The sequence below is a fragment of the Drosophila tropicalis genome, unplaced genomic scaffold (assembly GCF_018151085.1).
Source record: "Drosophila tropicalis isolate 14030-0801.00 unplaced genomic scaffold, ASM1815108v1 contig_1187, whole genome shotgun sequence".
Taxonomy (NCBI): Eukaryota; Metazoa; Arthropoda; class Insecta; order Diptera; family Drosophilidae; genus Drosophila; species Drosophila tropicalis.
The window spans coordinates 2,500,794-2,516,221 of NW_027172559.1; the positions used below are offsets into that span (position 1 = coordinate 2,500,794).

The 15,428-nt window shown below is 37.5% G+C and overlaps 3 protein-coding genes across 3 annotated transcripts; all 3 read left to right on the top strand.

Annotated features, from left to right (window-relative positions):
• Nucleotides 1–11,763: 11,763 nt before the first annotated feature.
• On the top strand, nucleotides 11,764–12,208 carry LOC137576730 (uncharacterized). Its single transcript, XM_068289992.1, has one exon. The coding sequence runs from the start codon at nucleotides 11,859–11,861 to the stop codon at nucleotides 12,099–12,101; it is 243 nt and encodes an 80-aa protein (XP_068146093.1). The 5' UTR covers nucleotides 11,764–11,858; the 3' UTR covers nucleotides 12,102–12,208.
• Nucleotides 12,209–12,548: 340 nt separating this feature from the next.
• Nucleotides 12,549–13,099, top strand: LOC137576757 (uncharacterized). Its single transcript, XM_068290030.1, has one exon. It carries the CDS (start codon nucleotides 12,626–12,628, stop codon nucleotides 12,902–12,904), a length of 279 nt encoding a protein of 92 aa, XP_068146131.1. The 5' UTR covers nucleotides 12,549–12,625; the 3' UTR covers nucleotides 12,905–13,099.
• Nucleotides 13,100–14,237: 1,138 nt separating this feature from the next.
• On the top strand, nucleotides 14,238–15,195 carry LOC137576532 (zyxin). The gene has a single exon (XM_068289709.1). The coding sequence runs from the start codon at nucleotides 14,314–14,316 to the stop codon at nucleotides 14,662–14,664; it is 351 nt and encodes a 116-aa protein (XP_068145810.1). The 5' UTR covers nucleotides 14,238–14,313; the 3' UTR covers nucleotides 14,665–15,195.
• Nucleotides 15,196–15,428: the final 233 nt, after the last annotated feature.

Consider the following 15,428-nt stretch of genomic DNA (forward strand, 5'->3'; position numbering starts at 1 on the left):
TTTTACCGCCCGTTGCCGCAGAATGCTTCTTACCAACTAAATGCAATTTGAGTTTTGTTATAGCTTATGAACGAAGTTTGCCATAAACGAAGTGTGCGAAACGAAGTCATCGTGAAATCAACGAATTCCACACGAATGTGAACACGAAGTGTCCAAAGGAAATGGCGATTGCGCCATAATTGTTTAAAGAGACAATGGCAACATGTTGCCGAAAGTCGCAAGAGAGAGCGCTACATGTTGCAAAGGGCATTTCTTTTTATTTTATGTTGAGGTAGGTTGGGTTTGTTTTGTTTAACATCAGCTGTAAATTGCAATAGAAATTTGAATGAAAACTAAAATTTATGAACTGATTACACTTTCCAGTAAAACTTATTGTCCTTTTTATATGCATAGAAGCAAAAAAGAATTTCGTATTTTAAGATATAATTCATGGGTTTCTCTTTCAAGTCCAAAGAGCATATATGTTCCATTGCCACTTTGTTCCACTCTCTCTTTAATGCCCTTTAAGAGAGCATCTTTAGCAACATGTTGGTCGAATGCAGTGAATTGCAATTCACTGAAGCAAACTTCAGTGGATCAACAGTTGTGCTTGGCTTGAAGAAGCATACAGCTGGCCTTCCTTAGGGCTCCTCGCACTTATCTCAATTGCCACACTCAACTACCTCAATGCGATGTGTATGTGTGTGTATGTGTTTGCGAGGCTCAGCAATCAGCATAAGTGGCTAAACACCAAACTATTTTCGCTCTACATTTGCCTCAAACACTTTTCCTCAAGTGATGAGCAGTTTTCCCCAGAGGCTAAGCCCATAAAAAATATAAAAATTCACAACTTATTTTTACAGGGGTTGGAGGTAAGTTTAAAACATACCTCTCTCACACACACACACAAATACATTCAGACAGAGAAAAAGTTGTTAAAAAAGTCTCTCACCTCCTACCACACACACACACAAGCACAAACACCCTAGCAGTCGAACAAATAAATTTGTTTGTGTCGTCGCCCCTGGAGTTGAGTTTTTTGGGGTTTTCTTGCTCCTCCAAAAATGTATGACATAAATTTATGCGTTTTGTGTGTGTGAGGAAAACGAAAATGAAAACGCAAAAACTCAAAAAACATCTCCAACTTCAATTTCAACTTGTTTTGCAGATCAAATACGGTGAATGCGTTTTAGAGGTGTGGGTGCGGTAGATGGAAATCGAGATGGAGATGGAGATGAAGGCATGTCGGTTTGAGGCTGGCAAAACTAAAGTGTATTTCAAAATTGAGTTGTCATAAAAGCATTCAGTTAAAAGAGAGAAAAGGGCCACAGTGAAGATTCTCCGACTGCGCAAGGAGAAATTAAAAAAAATAAAAGAAAATGCTACAATCAATTCGATACATTTTCTTGTTAAGTAGAATGACATCTGTTTAGGATCCACCAACCAACTTTTTAAATATATTCTTCAGTTTATGCCTTTATACTTTAATTTAGAGTTAAAGTTTAAGCAGGGAGCTTTATAGATTTTATTTCAATTAAGTTTTGCATTGAGATCAAAAATGGAAAATTCACAGATAATTATTTTGTACTTTTAAAAGGCAGAGACCCAGTGAAAGATGTAGAAGTAGTAGTCAGAGGAGTTGGCACCTAAAGCATTGATTTTCTAAAACTCTATTGCATCAATTTTAACAATTAAAAAATCAGCAATGCCTAATCTTCTAAATGCCTGATAAGCCATAGTACCTTTACTTATGGAGTCTTCACTGTGCCATCGAGAGTTGTCATAAACAATCTTTTATATGCCTGGCACCTAACAGAACTTTTAACTCACTCTTCTGTGATACTTTCAACTGGTTCGTGTCGTCTCTGCCATTCTGCCCCGTTCAGACCCTGCCAATGCCTTTCCCATCTGTCTCGTAGCAAATTCAGCCACTTGGCATTACAACTAGCCATAAAATACAACATTGAGGTAAAACAAGCTGGATGAAACTTTTTTTTCGTACATTTTTTATTTCGATTTAAATAAAACGAGTGAATTTGAACTTTGATAGAGCAAAGGTTGTAAAAAATAAATGTAGATAGGTAAGATAAATTTACGATTTTGTCAGAAGGGATTTTTGTTGTTCTTGCTGGAATAAGTATGTTGTTTTTTTATTCGAGCCCAAGAATGTGGCACAAGCAAGCACAGAATCCCAAAACCTTCGGCGGTTTAAGCGAATTTTTAATTAATTTACATGAACCACCACACACAGACACAAACTGACAGCTGCTGCTGCTGCTGAGATGCACGTAAGATGCGTTGATTGGGCGACTGGTGGGTAAAAGAAATGTGGGCGTGCCAGCAAATTAAAACTGTAAGAGAAATACTTTTGGTTGCAGCTGCAGCAACAACTATAGTTAATCAAATGTGAAATGACATGAGCACACACTCACGTACGCGCACACACTCCCACTCGCACTCATTTACTACATAAATCAAGGCCCATGCCACGCCCACTTTCACCCACAGCCCCTCCCTTAGTAAGCATTCATCCTGTTAATTGCTTAAACAAAAATTCCTTCGCACTATTGAGCAATTATGCAGCTCCGCAAGGACCCTTACGGAGATATGCTACAATCGAGAAAGTTTTCGGCATGTGAAAATTAACAGAAACAAAAGGCGAGGACAAAGCGACAGAAAACGATGAAAACGTTGGAAAATATCTTAATATATTCAACGATTTTTTGAAGGAAACCTCCGCCAAACCACTCTTCCTCCCACCGTCCCATCCATCCATTCATCCATTTAACATTTTGGCATATAATTTATGCGCGTTTTAATTTCATTTGGTGCCTAACAAGTGGGCGGAAGGGGCTGGCTACATTGTCGGGCCACGCCTCTCAGAGCTCCTTATGTTATTTTGACACCTTCAAGGTTGCCGCCCGCCCATCAACAACATTTACAGTTGATGAAGGTAAGGGTAGACCAGACCCAAAAGCCAATAACAACAACAACAACAACAACTGGCAATGAAGAAGTCAACGAATCATTAGGGTATACTACATATTACAAGTGTTACACAGTTGACGCTATTGCCCCTGAACATATGCTGAGAAAAAGGGTTCGAAAAACAATTCCCCTGAAATTTCCTCTAACCAACTATGATATTCAATATATTAGAGCGTTAAGGGGTTTCAATAGGTGTTGGCATTTTGTTACAATAATTATTTTGAAGTTTTCGCCTCAATAATTGAGACATGCTAAAGTTAGGCTATTCTAACTTGTCAAAACTTTAATTAAAGGCAAAGCAAAATTAATTTCAAAGACTTGAGAAAGCTTTCGAAAAAAGTTTAAGCATCAGTAGTGCAGATAAATAAATGCATTGAGTCATCTGAGAAATAAAAACATTTAAATCCACTAATATATCAAATCAAAGAAAACAAATCAGTTTCGAAAAGAAAACCCAGAAAAAATGGGGCTTAAACGGCTCCTTGTCAATTGATAGATTAGCCATGTCTATTGATGGAATCGTAGTCTTCTTTAAAGAGTATGCGTCCCATCGGTTTTCACTTGGAGTATTGGCTCAATTTGTTTTCCTTAACACCAAATCCTTTTTGCATATAATTATCTACTTCTGTCTTACTTTCACTGGCGCTGCCTACGCTGTCAAAAATTCACAATTCAAAACGTGTTAATTAGGGCGAAAAGCAGAAAGAGGGAAGCACGAATAACGAAGCAAGACAAGAAAAGGCCATAGGGAGGGGAGGTACTCGCGTATAGGTAGGTGTGTCCTTGCCACTGGTTTCTCGGGTGTTGTGTCTCTCCTGTACAAATGTGTTAATGACTAGCAAGGCAATCAGCCTACTCCCCCCATCCCTTTTAACTCGCTTTAATTTCCTCTTTTGGTTGTGTTCATTTCACCCGCCCTTTCTTCCCCGCCTTCGTTTTTGGTGTCAATAAAATTAGCATTTTCTTTTGTTTTTCTTTTCGGTTTGTGTTTTGTTTTTGACTTGTCGCACAAATTAACCAAGCCAACTAAATATTCATTGCGATTTGGCCTGGGGAAACTTTCCGCTGAAAGCCTCTCCCTCACACAAAAAAAAAACAATGATTGAAGCGTTGTAGAGGAATGCGGTTAGGGTGGGAGACTCATAACTATCAAATTACCTTTCGACATGTCTGTATATGATATCTTGGGGGCCTATAAAAACGTCATTGCACTATGGCCATAAACACCTGTGAGCCAACTTTAAGCAATTTAGGTGGAGATTCCCTCATACTCCATGTACATTGTCTTAAATATTTCATTGGTAATTAACAAGCGAATATCTCCCCAAGCGTAGCAGATGTTTCCATTTACCTCCCCATTCTCACCCATTATCCAGTGTTATATCCTTCGAGAACAAAAACAAGGAAAGAAGATGAAGAAAAAAAGGAGAGAAAATAGCACAGAGAAGACAAAAAACAATTTCAAGCAACTCTTTTCATAAAAGACTAGTACTTGGCCTTTTGTTCTTTTGCGCTGATTTACAGCCGCAACTTTCTTCACCTTTTTTAATCCCTCTCTCTCTCTCTATCTCGCTGTCTTGGTAGCTGTTTCTCTCATTGTCTTTTGTTTGGGCAGTTAACATTTGGCTTACTGCACTTTCTTAACACTTTGTTGCCGTTAATTATGCAACAGCTTTTCGTACGCTGCTGCTTCTTATTGTCAGTGGCCTAACCAAGACTGAAACTAAAACCAAAAAAACTTCAACTAAAACTGAAAACTGTCAAATGAACCGCAGTTGTAATTGTCTGCACTTTTCGTTGCCTACACAGAAAACACAAAAAGCACAATAAAAAAGAAAAACAAACCAAACTAAGCAACATCAAATGATGTGTGTATAAGTAAGGTGTGTGTGTGTATTGTATGGTAAAACTTTCACCTGTTAATGACATTGCAGACGACTCGCAAGCAGAAGGAGCAACAGCAAAGCAGCAGCCCAAATAACTTTTCATCTAACTTTTGAAAAATGTTTCACTAACTAAAACTTTAATTAAAAGTGGAAATGCATTATTGAAACCAGAATGAGGTGACGACAGCTTAAGAAATTTACAAACAAGTCGACTAGCCAAATGCGCTATGGCTATTGTTAAGATATTTCTTACAAAACTTCGTGTTTTGCTATAGAGATTTCTATTTTTAATCAACGCACATTATAAGTTTTTCAAATAAAACACATATTCAATGATAAAAAGCATTGGAAGAACTATGTAGTTTCTTGCAAAAGAATGTAATATGTATATGGCACCCCAAAAAGTAGGCAATTAAAAATATAGTCAAGACTAAATTTCTTTTAGCTTTTACAATTTTGAACAAATTTTAGTTATCACGCAAAACGGCTTCTTGAAACAATAGGAGAGCGGATTACAGAGTTTGTTTGAAAAATTAATTATTAATTTTACCTGAGAATTAATCTAAACCCACGTTAGTTAAAGCATCCAAATATAATTAACTGTATGGAAACAGTTTTAGTTGACAAATTTAATAGACATTGCCTTCTTTGGCAATGTTTTATGCCATTAAAACAAAAAAATATAAAGAATTTGTCTTCTACAGTAAAATCTAAAAAATTTTGAAAATCAAACACAAATGTTTTTCCAATCTCAGGTCTTTTCATTTAAAAATTTACAAGGCAAATGACTGGGTTGGTATTTCTAGATAAATGAAAGGGCATGCCAAAAAGATATTCTTTGGTCAGATTTTTCAATTCCCAGCATAACACCCTCAAAAAAATGGAATAAAACGATTCGGCGACATTGATGCAATTGCAATGTGCATTTATTCAGCTGTAAATCAATAAATTTTAATTAAAATTGCAGTCCAAATACACACACACACACACACATACGTAGGGAGAACCAACGACAATTGTCCAGATATGGTGTGCCCCTCTCTTCCACTTTCTCTCTTTGAGTCTCTATCTGATAAATGAAACATCAAAATGATGGGCGAGGCCTTGGCGGGGAAGGGTAAATGCAGCTTTTAACTAGAAATTGTTTGTTGCCTGTTCGAATTTGATTTGCAGCAAAGCCTGCAAAAGCTTATAATACGCATTTCCGTTGCCGCTAAGCGCCGCTCAGCATATAATTTGACAAGGTCGTATCCGTTCGACTGCCTGACCCACCCACAGAAATTCCGTCCTTTTGGTCGGCTGGCTGTCCTTTCAATAGCTTTGATTCTGGGCTCATAATTTTGTTATGCATTTCGATTTTGGCAATTGTGATTTGTGATTTGCGTTTCCAGCCATGACGATTTTCCATTTCGATTTCTGATTTGCGATTTGTGATTTGGCAATTTCTGATTTTCAATATTCCCCAGTCATTATTGTGTGTACGTGTGTGTGTGTGTGTGCCAGTTTGTGGGCTGCCTTGGTAGAGTAACAGCAAACATTTGACAAAAATATTTCCGCGAACTTTTGTTATATTTGGAGTTTTAATTAGGCTCCCCACTTTATTTGACTCTTCTGCATTTTTATTCCAATTTTCCTTTTTGTATGTGTGTGTGCGTCTGCACGCGTGTGTGTGGGTGGGTGCGCTTTTATTTAAATGTGTGTTTTTGCATAATTTATTGTCAAATTATTGAGCTAATGAAGTGAGCGAGCAAGCGTTTCGGCTCTTGTCGCGATAACCAAAAGCAATTTATGCAAGCGCGCGCCTTTCCTGTCGCCCAAACACACTCCTCCTCCTCCACCTCCTCTATCCTACACCCATAAATCTTACCAACGAATCGTACAGCAACATGCAACAAATCATCAACCGTACAGAACGAGGGTTGATTCTACAATTTCAAACATATCAACAAAAAATGTTTGTATATCAAAAGTTTACAGTCTGAGTCCAATTTTCCATTATATGATCATATTTACAGTTTGATTCAATTCTTCCTTCATTTTTAAACAATTATTTCTTGAAAAAATGCTAAACATCACTCTGTCTGTCCACTTTCCACTTCACTTTCCTATTCAAGTTCATTACTTAAAGCAGAAAACCCTACTATATATAAATCTGACCAGGATTCCCATTCCCATTCTACCGAATTCTTATTTCAAATAAGTTTTTTATAAAGTTCAAAAATGGGGAATATATTCCAAACTGAAATGACAGAAGTTCCTTTTGACAGTTTCTAGTAAAAACTTCATTTAAGTAATTGAAGCTCCTTGTTTTGTTAACCTTTTCAATCGCCTCGTGCATTTCATAATGTATGCATTTCTCTGCATAAGCGGGCAAACTTTTTGCCACACACATGCACACCCGTCATATGCACATACATATGAATCTACATACATATTTTGTGACGAATTGTAATACAAAATGAGCTAGAGACGTAGAAGTGAAGCAAAGTTGGCCTCACTTTTCCCGTGTTACCCGGCACGTCGTTTAGTGCAACAACTTAATTTGCATATCAGCGCCACCAAATTGCACGCGGCATGCAATGATTGAAGAGGTGAGGAGTAGAAAGAGGAGGGAAACTGTGGGTGGGCAACTTCAAGTGGAAATTGTTTTTAGCCTTGTGGCACTCATTCGATGAAACTCTCCCATACACATACTCATACCCTACAACAACCACCGCCGCTGGCACATGCGAAGAGGCAAGTGAGCACTTCATCAATTTGCCAATAAACTTGCCTGGCAGTTTTCCCCAATAGTTGCCAACATTTCAATCAGATCCCAACAACAAAAACAACGAAAAACATTAAACACTTGGCCAACTTATATGAAGTTGTTGCAACAACAAGAGTTTTATGCATATGACGCAAAATCGAAATCCCAAAAGTTCTTTGCCTTATTTGTTGCTGATGTAAGTACAAAATTACGAGGCAAATCACACAAGGACAGAGCAACGAGCCAGTCAGAATCTGACGATTTCCTTCTTTTCTTTTATATTTGTTGGTCGCGTCGCGTCTTCAAATTAAATTTGCATTACAAATTCGTGGAAATACAAGGTTGCAGAAAGATATGCGGACGCCGGAGGTAGAGCAGCAGAAGTATGCGACGATGGTGGAAGTTTAAGTGGCAAATCAAAGCATTTAGTTTAGACAAATCTATTGACAGGACGCAGACGAAGCGGAAGTACAAATAAAAGACGTCAACACGAGTTTAGTTTCCACGTATTTCTGCCTTCAAGACATTTCTCACAAAATTCTTTTCGAGTTGTCTTCCAAAATGATGTCCCAAACAATTCGTTTGTGTTGACTAGTGTAGCATGAGAATGAAGTGGGCAGGTAGACTGTCGTCTAAATGGACTGGCCTTGCATATAAATCAAAATAATTTTGTTTGGTACTCTAATTTGGACTGGCAGTCAGTTGAAGGGCAGGACAGAGCATAGCAGAGCTATGGGGCAGGGAAATCATAAAAGGACAAATGAAGTGAAATTTAAATGATTGCATACTCCAAGGCGTTTTTGTTGAACCACTTATTTTCACCTAATTGCACACTCGATTGGACCTCGACTACCCTCAGACCCTCACGCTTGAATGGAATGGGAATGACCCACCACCCTTAAACACTGGCCCCGTCTACACTTGATTCGGTGTGTTACGCAACAGAGGCAAACAAATATTTACTGATTTTGTTGTTGTATTTCTTTGTTTTGAAAAGAAAAGCCACACTCACGCACACACATGCACAGTGCTTAGCCAGCTTTTCTTTAATTTCATTGAGCATTTTCTTCTTCTGTTTGTGACAATAAGTGAAAACCAATTATAAAGCGGCAGAAGAAAGTGAAAAGCCGGAAATTGCCACAGAGTGTCAGAGAGCAAGAACGTGTCATGGACACACAGACACACACTTACACACACTCCCTGGGTGGTAGGGAAGGATACTGTGGGGCGGTAGGGCCTCAACCGCAGGCAACTCATTATACCAACTGCTCAGCTCAGTTCCTCTCAAGTTTTATATTTGTGAAAATAAAAACAAACCAAAAAAAAAAAAAAAAAAATTAAAAAACAGAAAATTTGCAAATGGAAAATGCAAATTAACAAGTTCTTAATGGCTTCGTTTGTTGTTGTTGTTGTTGCGGTAAAGAGACTGAGCAAGCGAAGAGGACGAGAGTGGGCGGAAATCCTATTGTTGCCAGTGCAATGCAGTCAGAGCTTCTCAAACTATTGGGAAAGCAGGCCGAGTTTCAGCCTCTTTGTTGAGAATTTCAGTTAATTAAAACTTTAAATGGCAAAATAATTCAACCGAAATAGTTAAACAAATGTCGAAATGAGACTTTAGCTAATTAAATAATTCAAAGCTTAAAGCTCTTAAATGGTTTATTAAAGTTTTAAAAGATTAAATGCAATAAATAAATTGACGTTTGAGAGTCCGAAAATCAATCATCAAATATTTTGGTTTAAATAATACTCCAAATTGACTGGAAATGCAATTGATGAGGAAAACTTCATAGATTTGTAATGAATCTATCAACAGGAAATCGAAGGAAAATTTCGAGTACAAGGGCGGGTCAATAATTGTGTGAGTTTGTGGGTTTCCCATTTATAAATTAGGTATTTTTCATTAGAAATAGAAAAGGATATAATATTAAATCTTAATGGCCACAACTCTTGCAATTAGTTTTGAAAGGAATAAAAATATTTATAAAGTAAGGAGTCTTGTAGAAACAAAAGTCACAAAGTTTTTGACCTGACCTCTTATCAATTAAAGGACTCATTGCGCAACTCTTGAGAGGATATTTTTGAATTGTCGTTCTAGTTCTCAAAACTTTTGTAGACTTCAGTTGTCAATCGCTGTCATCTATCAACTTCTCTGACAACCAGTAAATGTTCAGTCAACAGCAGAAGCCATCTACTTCACATGTACAATGCATGTCAAACTGTGAGTTAGTTGAAATAGATTCACCAGCAAACACAGCCTAGAAAATGTGAAATAAAATTCTAAAAAAAAAAGTATACTCGAATACATCTAGCAAACTACCACCTACGTTGTATCCTTTTGGAGGTGGTGCTATACCCAGTTGGAATATGCTACCTCACCATCATCCAATCTTGTGCCTCGTCTAAACCTGCCCCGCAAAACCGAATTTGGTCCCCTTAACTTGGATTCTTTTTCAGCGTTACGCGTTTGTAGACGCTCGCTGCATGTCATGACATGTGCAGGAAATGCGTTTTCTGACGCCACAAGATTGGAGAAAAAGCAGGAGCTGCCGTTTCGGTTTTCGGTTAGGTTTACGGTTACGGTTTTTTGGTTATGCCGTGTGCCTTGTTACCAAGCATCAGGCTGCTTCTGTGTGCATCAAGCGCAGCGCCATAAATATTTAAATTGTGTGCCACCTCCACCGCCAACTCCTACACGAAATCTTCTCCTTCCCCCCACCCTTTCGCCAAGTGACTGTCTTGCGTGTTGCTCGCCGGCTTATTTTTTGACAGTTATCGATTCGCTGAAGCTGACGTCGCCACCACTGCCGCTGCTACCGACTTGACTCCATTTCGGAGACGTTTTATCTTGCCAGAACTCTTGCAATTCATTTCCTAAAATATGCATGCGCAACTGGCAAAAAGAAGTAACAAGAATACAAAAAGAAATACATATATAACTACATATATAAAATCAAGACGAAGCGTAGTAGCGGCATCATTACATGGGATACATGCTGTCAAAGTACCCCACGCACTCGCCCCCTCTCCAAAAACACTGTTCCCCTCGTTGGTGGCAACCAATCTCAGTCAATATGTAGAGAACGAGTAGAGAATAAAGTAGAGAGTTATGCGGCATAAGGATTGCCTCCCGCTCCTTCTTCTCATTCTTTACCATCTGGCACTCATTTCCTCAGTTAAGGAAAAAAAAAACTTTCAGGCCATGTTCGCCAACTCTTTGTGCATGTTTAACTTTTTGGTTTGGCAGCCATGCCCGAGCCCCTTCCTTCCTGCTCCTCTGTACGCCCACTTCGCATTGCCTTTTTAACCTCTTGGCTTTGATCAAAGTGACACTTAAGTGGTGCTAAAACTTCAAATGCAATGCCTCGTACTTATATACTTATAAACATTTATGAGGTCATATTTGAGAGCGATTGCAAAGCAAAAAGGAATATTTTGGTAGTACGTCAAGTCAATTAGTAAACGCCACAAAAATTTACATACATACATATTCTTTAACCTCATTTCGGTCAATTTGTGAGTCGCAAAAATAACTTTCCTATTCTAGATTTATTTTTAAATTTATAAAGTTTGCTTTTGTAGACAACATTCTGTTGACCTAAAATAGCTTATCAAAAGAATTTATGTTTAAAACATTCAAAAAACATAAAAAAGAGGTTCTAAGTGACACTTAAAATTTACTACTTAAATACCGAAAACTATTTTAACTCTACTCTTCTCTCGGTGTTGACCACTCTTCCCTGCTTGAGCTCAGATATTTAAACTTGCTTAAAGCTTTTTTATCTAGTCCCTCGCAAATCTACGACGACCCCGTACTCATCCCTTCCAGTTGTATTAATCCTTTAAGAACCTCAATGAAAATCATTGAAAACTATTCTGAGCCATTTATATTATCAAAAAATAGAAAGATCTATTGATATCCCACTCATAATGACTTAACCGTATTCACTTTGAGTACGAGACTGATCAGGTGACGTATATTGATGGAGTTTTTTGTGAGAATGATTAAGTGCTAGCATGACTAACTATGTTAACACCACGAAAGTTTTATGAAACGAATGCCCTTACCATATGACTAATCAACGTGCAGAGCTTTCTCCACGGGGACTTTTTTGGGTCTTCTTTTTTTGTTAGCTTTAAGCAGTGCGTATCGCAATTTTCGTTCGATTAGCTTTTAGTTTCCAGCGATAAGTCCACCAGTTAGGAGGTCTCCATAAAGAAGTTTTCTGCAATATTTTCCTAAGAAGTTGATACCAAAAATGCCACCACCACACGATCATCCACCACGACGTGGTCCAATTATAAAAGTGCAAATAGCACCACCATGGCCCAGACGTCATCACCATCATCCACCGCCGGTTGTTGTGGTTCAACAGCCACCACCACCCCCACCAACAGTGGTCTACCAGCAGGCTCCACCGCCGCCACCCACAGTGATCTATCAGCAGGCACCACCGCCACCACCACCAGGTGGTCATTACCACAACCCACCACCCTACTAGGATCTGTCGCAAGATGTTGATGAATTTACAGGAAAAAAAGTTCAATTTTTTCGCCATAGAATAGAATGAAAATTTCAATAAAATGTATTGTATTAAACCAAGAGAAAGTATTTAATCTAAGCTTATCATGATGGATGATAAGCGGGTCTATGCAGACGCAGATAAGGTATTGATCCATATATGTATGCATATATATGTATAAACAAAAAAAATAAACCAAACACAATTAGAAATCTTGTAAAAAGGCACCTAAATCTGTCCACCTATCGAGGTAAAGTGAACGTTATCAGCAAAATGACTAATTTCGCTTATCTAGCATTGGTTGGAAATCGAGTAAGCCCCCCTTCTAGTATCTGCTATCTATGTATGATTGATGGGCCTTCCTGCCTTCCAGTGGCTATCAGGCGACAACGATTCTCATTGAACACTCGCTTTAGTTGGACAGTATTCAACAACGCGTCGAGCTCTGAAGAAGGTTAGAGCAAAGCACAGAGGTAGAGGAATCGCTTGTATTCGGTTTAGTCATGCGACCCTACTATGAAGATCCATGTGGCTGTCCTCCTCGTCATCACCATGGTCGTCCAAATGTCGAGATTGATATTCTCCCCAGTTGGGGTGGCTCATATTATCCGCCGCCGCCTCCTCGGTCCGAGGTCGTCGTCGTAACACCAGCAGCCACCTATATGCCCGGACAACAGATGGTATATCAACAGCCACAGCCATATGGCCAGATGAGTGGCATGTCCATGGCCTCTGCCGGCTACTATCAACAACAACAGGGCTATCAGTATCAATATCAATAGCAATACAACAATCCACCGTATCCTCAATGGTAGGAACTCTTTAAGTGGTTGGAAGTGCTCGACAGATATACAACACAACAAAAAAAAAAGAACAACTTTTGTATAATAATAATTTAAAATCAATCAAAACTCGACCAAGAAATCATAATGTTTTAATAAAAAAATATTCTAGTCTATAAACATTGAAAAACGCAATTTGGCAACAGATAAATGATAACATACTTTTTCACTTCAGTCATTGTTTATCTAATGAGTTTTACCATTGAACAAAATTCATCACAAACCAAATAAAGTTATTGATAAAAGTGTGCAACACAAATGAAAAGTTTTATAGAGTATATATAATATACTAACATAATAGTATTTTAGTGATGTGATTATTGGTTTAGTAACTTTATCATGGTTCTTGATTCAAAGAATTAGGACTTGCACTAGTGGCTTATTTTATCGTTTCTTAGACTTCAATAAACAAAAAAAAAGTGAATTTATATTTTTTTAATTTATCGTGGATTATTACTTCAAGTTTTTAAAGAAACAATCATTTTTTCAGTCTTTTGATTCAATTTTATAAACAAAAAATGCAATCCTTTTATGTTAAATCACAATAAGTAGTTGTATTAACTTTTAATCTAGTAAGATCTTTGCCAAGAATCATAAAAATAAATAGTTTGGGCAATGAAGCTCCGAATATTTACAAGTTTGAAACTTAAGCTTAGCTATACTAATGCTTTACAGTTGTTTAAAAAAATTATACAAAAATTATAAAATTGCAGAAACTAATTTCAATAATGAATAATTTTAGCATTAAAACATTCTCTCCATTTGAACGCAAACTGCAAACTAACATTCACTTTAATATTTCTTAATGATGCCAGTTAAAATATGAGTATAGAGGTTTAGTACTTGGACTGTTTATAATTTATTTTAAATACAGAATAATTTAAATATCTCGCAAACTACTAATTACTTTTAGACTTCACTTTCTTAACTCACTCGAAAATTGTTTCTTATGACTTCTACAATATCGTTTAACGATTTTTGGGGGAAGGACACTTTTTGGAATGACTCATTGAAACCTTGAACTTTGCTGCTGATGAAATTCATAATTAGAATCGCCATTTCTGTTTACAAGCGCAAACTCATTGGCTTTGATTGGCCGCACAACTTCACCCCCCGTCTGCATGGAAATTTAACTTATCAATAATTTATCGAAGACATTAAGTCTTCACCTGACAAGATAGTAGACAACTAAGCCTTTTTGCCAAAACCACACAAAGAAAAATAAAAAATACCCGAAATGACTACAAGTTGGCTTAAATAGTGTAGCAAAATGGTCAAAACTTCAGTTAACGCCCAGGGCTAGCCAAGGAAACAACTAAAGCGTTTTTGGATACCAGGACACAACAGAAATGCCGCCACCATACTACTACGAGGAGGAAGGTCGTCGTCATCATCATCATCACCACCACCATGGAGGACCACCCATTGTGGAGGTAGATGTTGGACTACCAAGACTTCCACGTCCTATCATCGATATTGAAGTGGGCGGCCGCTATCCACCGCCCCCACCTCCAGTTGTGGAGGTGATTACTCCAGCTGCTGTCTACCAGCCACCGCCACCGCCAAGGCCCATAATTGAGGTCGATGTGGTACAGCCTCAAAGACCCTTCATTGAATTCAACATAGGAGGTCGTCGTCCACCCCCGCCCCGCGAGGAGATTATCATAGTGCAACAGCAGCAGCCACCACCCAGATGGTAAAGGACGACCCCTTCGGTCACGTAGACTGACATTGTTTAATGGAAATCAACAAATCAAACACAAAAAAAAAAAGGCTTTAAATAAATACATACACTAAAGTGGAAATTAAATTTATAAATTATTATATTCACGAGTAGATTCCGTGTCTGTGAGTGTAATAGAATATTTATTTGTCATTTGTTAATGGCATAAATACAATAGCAATAACTATCAAAATTAAATTGTTTTTCAATTGACATCAAAGAATAAAAAAAAAAAAGGAAAACACAATAACGACAACAACTAACAAGAGTAGAAGAATAATAATTGTTCTGGTTATGTGTGTTTCCTGGTTTTTTGGTTTGTGTTTTGGCTTTGTTTTAGGTTAATTATTTCGATATAAAATTTGCACTTTTTGCCAGACGATGTACATTAATTTGAATAGTTATTATCATTATAATTGTGATTGCCACTTGCATCAACTAATATTTGCATTTAATCAAGTAAATGAACAAACTGAATAAATACACAATTCGTCTTTGATGTCCAGCACTCGTAAATACTATTCTAAGCCATTTTGAAAATACACAAATTTGGTTTATTTTATTTAAATGGTTTGTTAATGTGTGTTAATTATTAAATTATAGAGAGTTTGATTATTGTTACATTCATTGATATGTTGTTGAAATGCTCAACAACATTTGATGACAACATCCATTGGGACTTAAGTTATTATACATACATACGTATATACTGTCTCTCTTGCGATATCTCTTCCACACTCT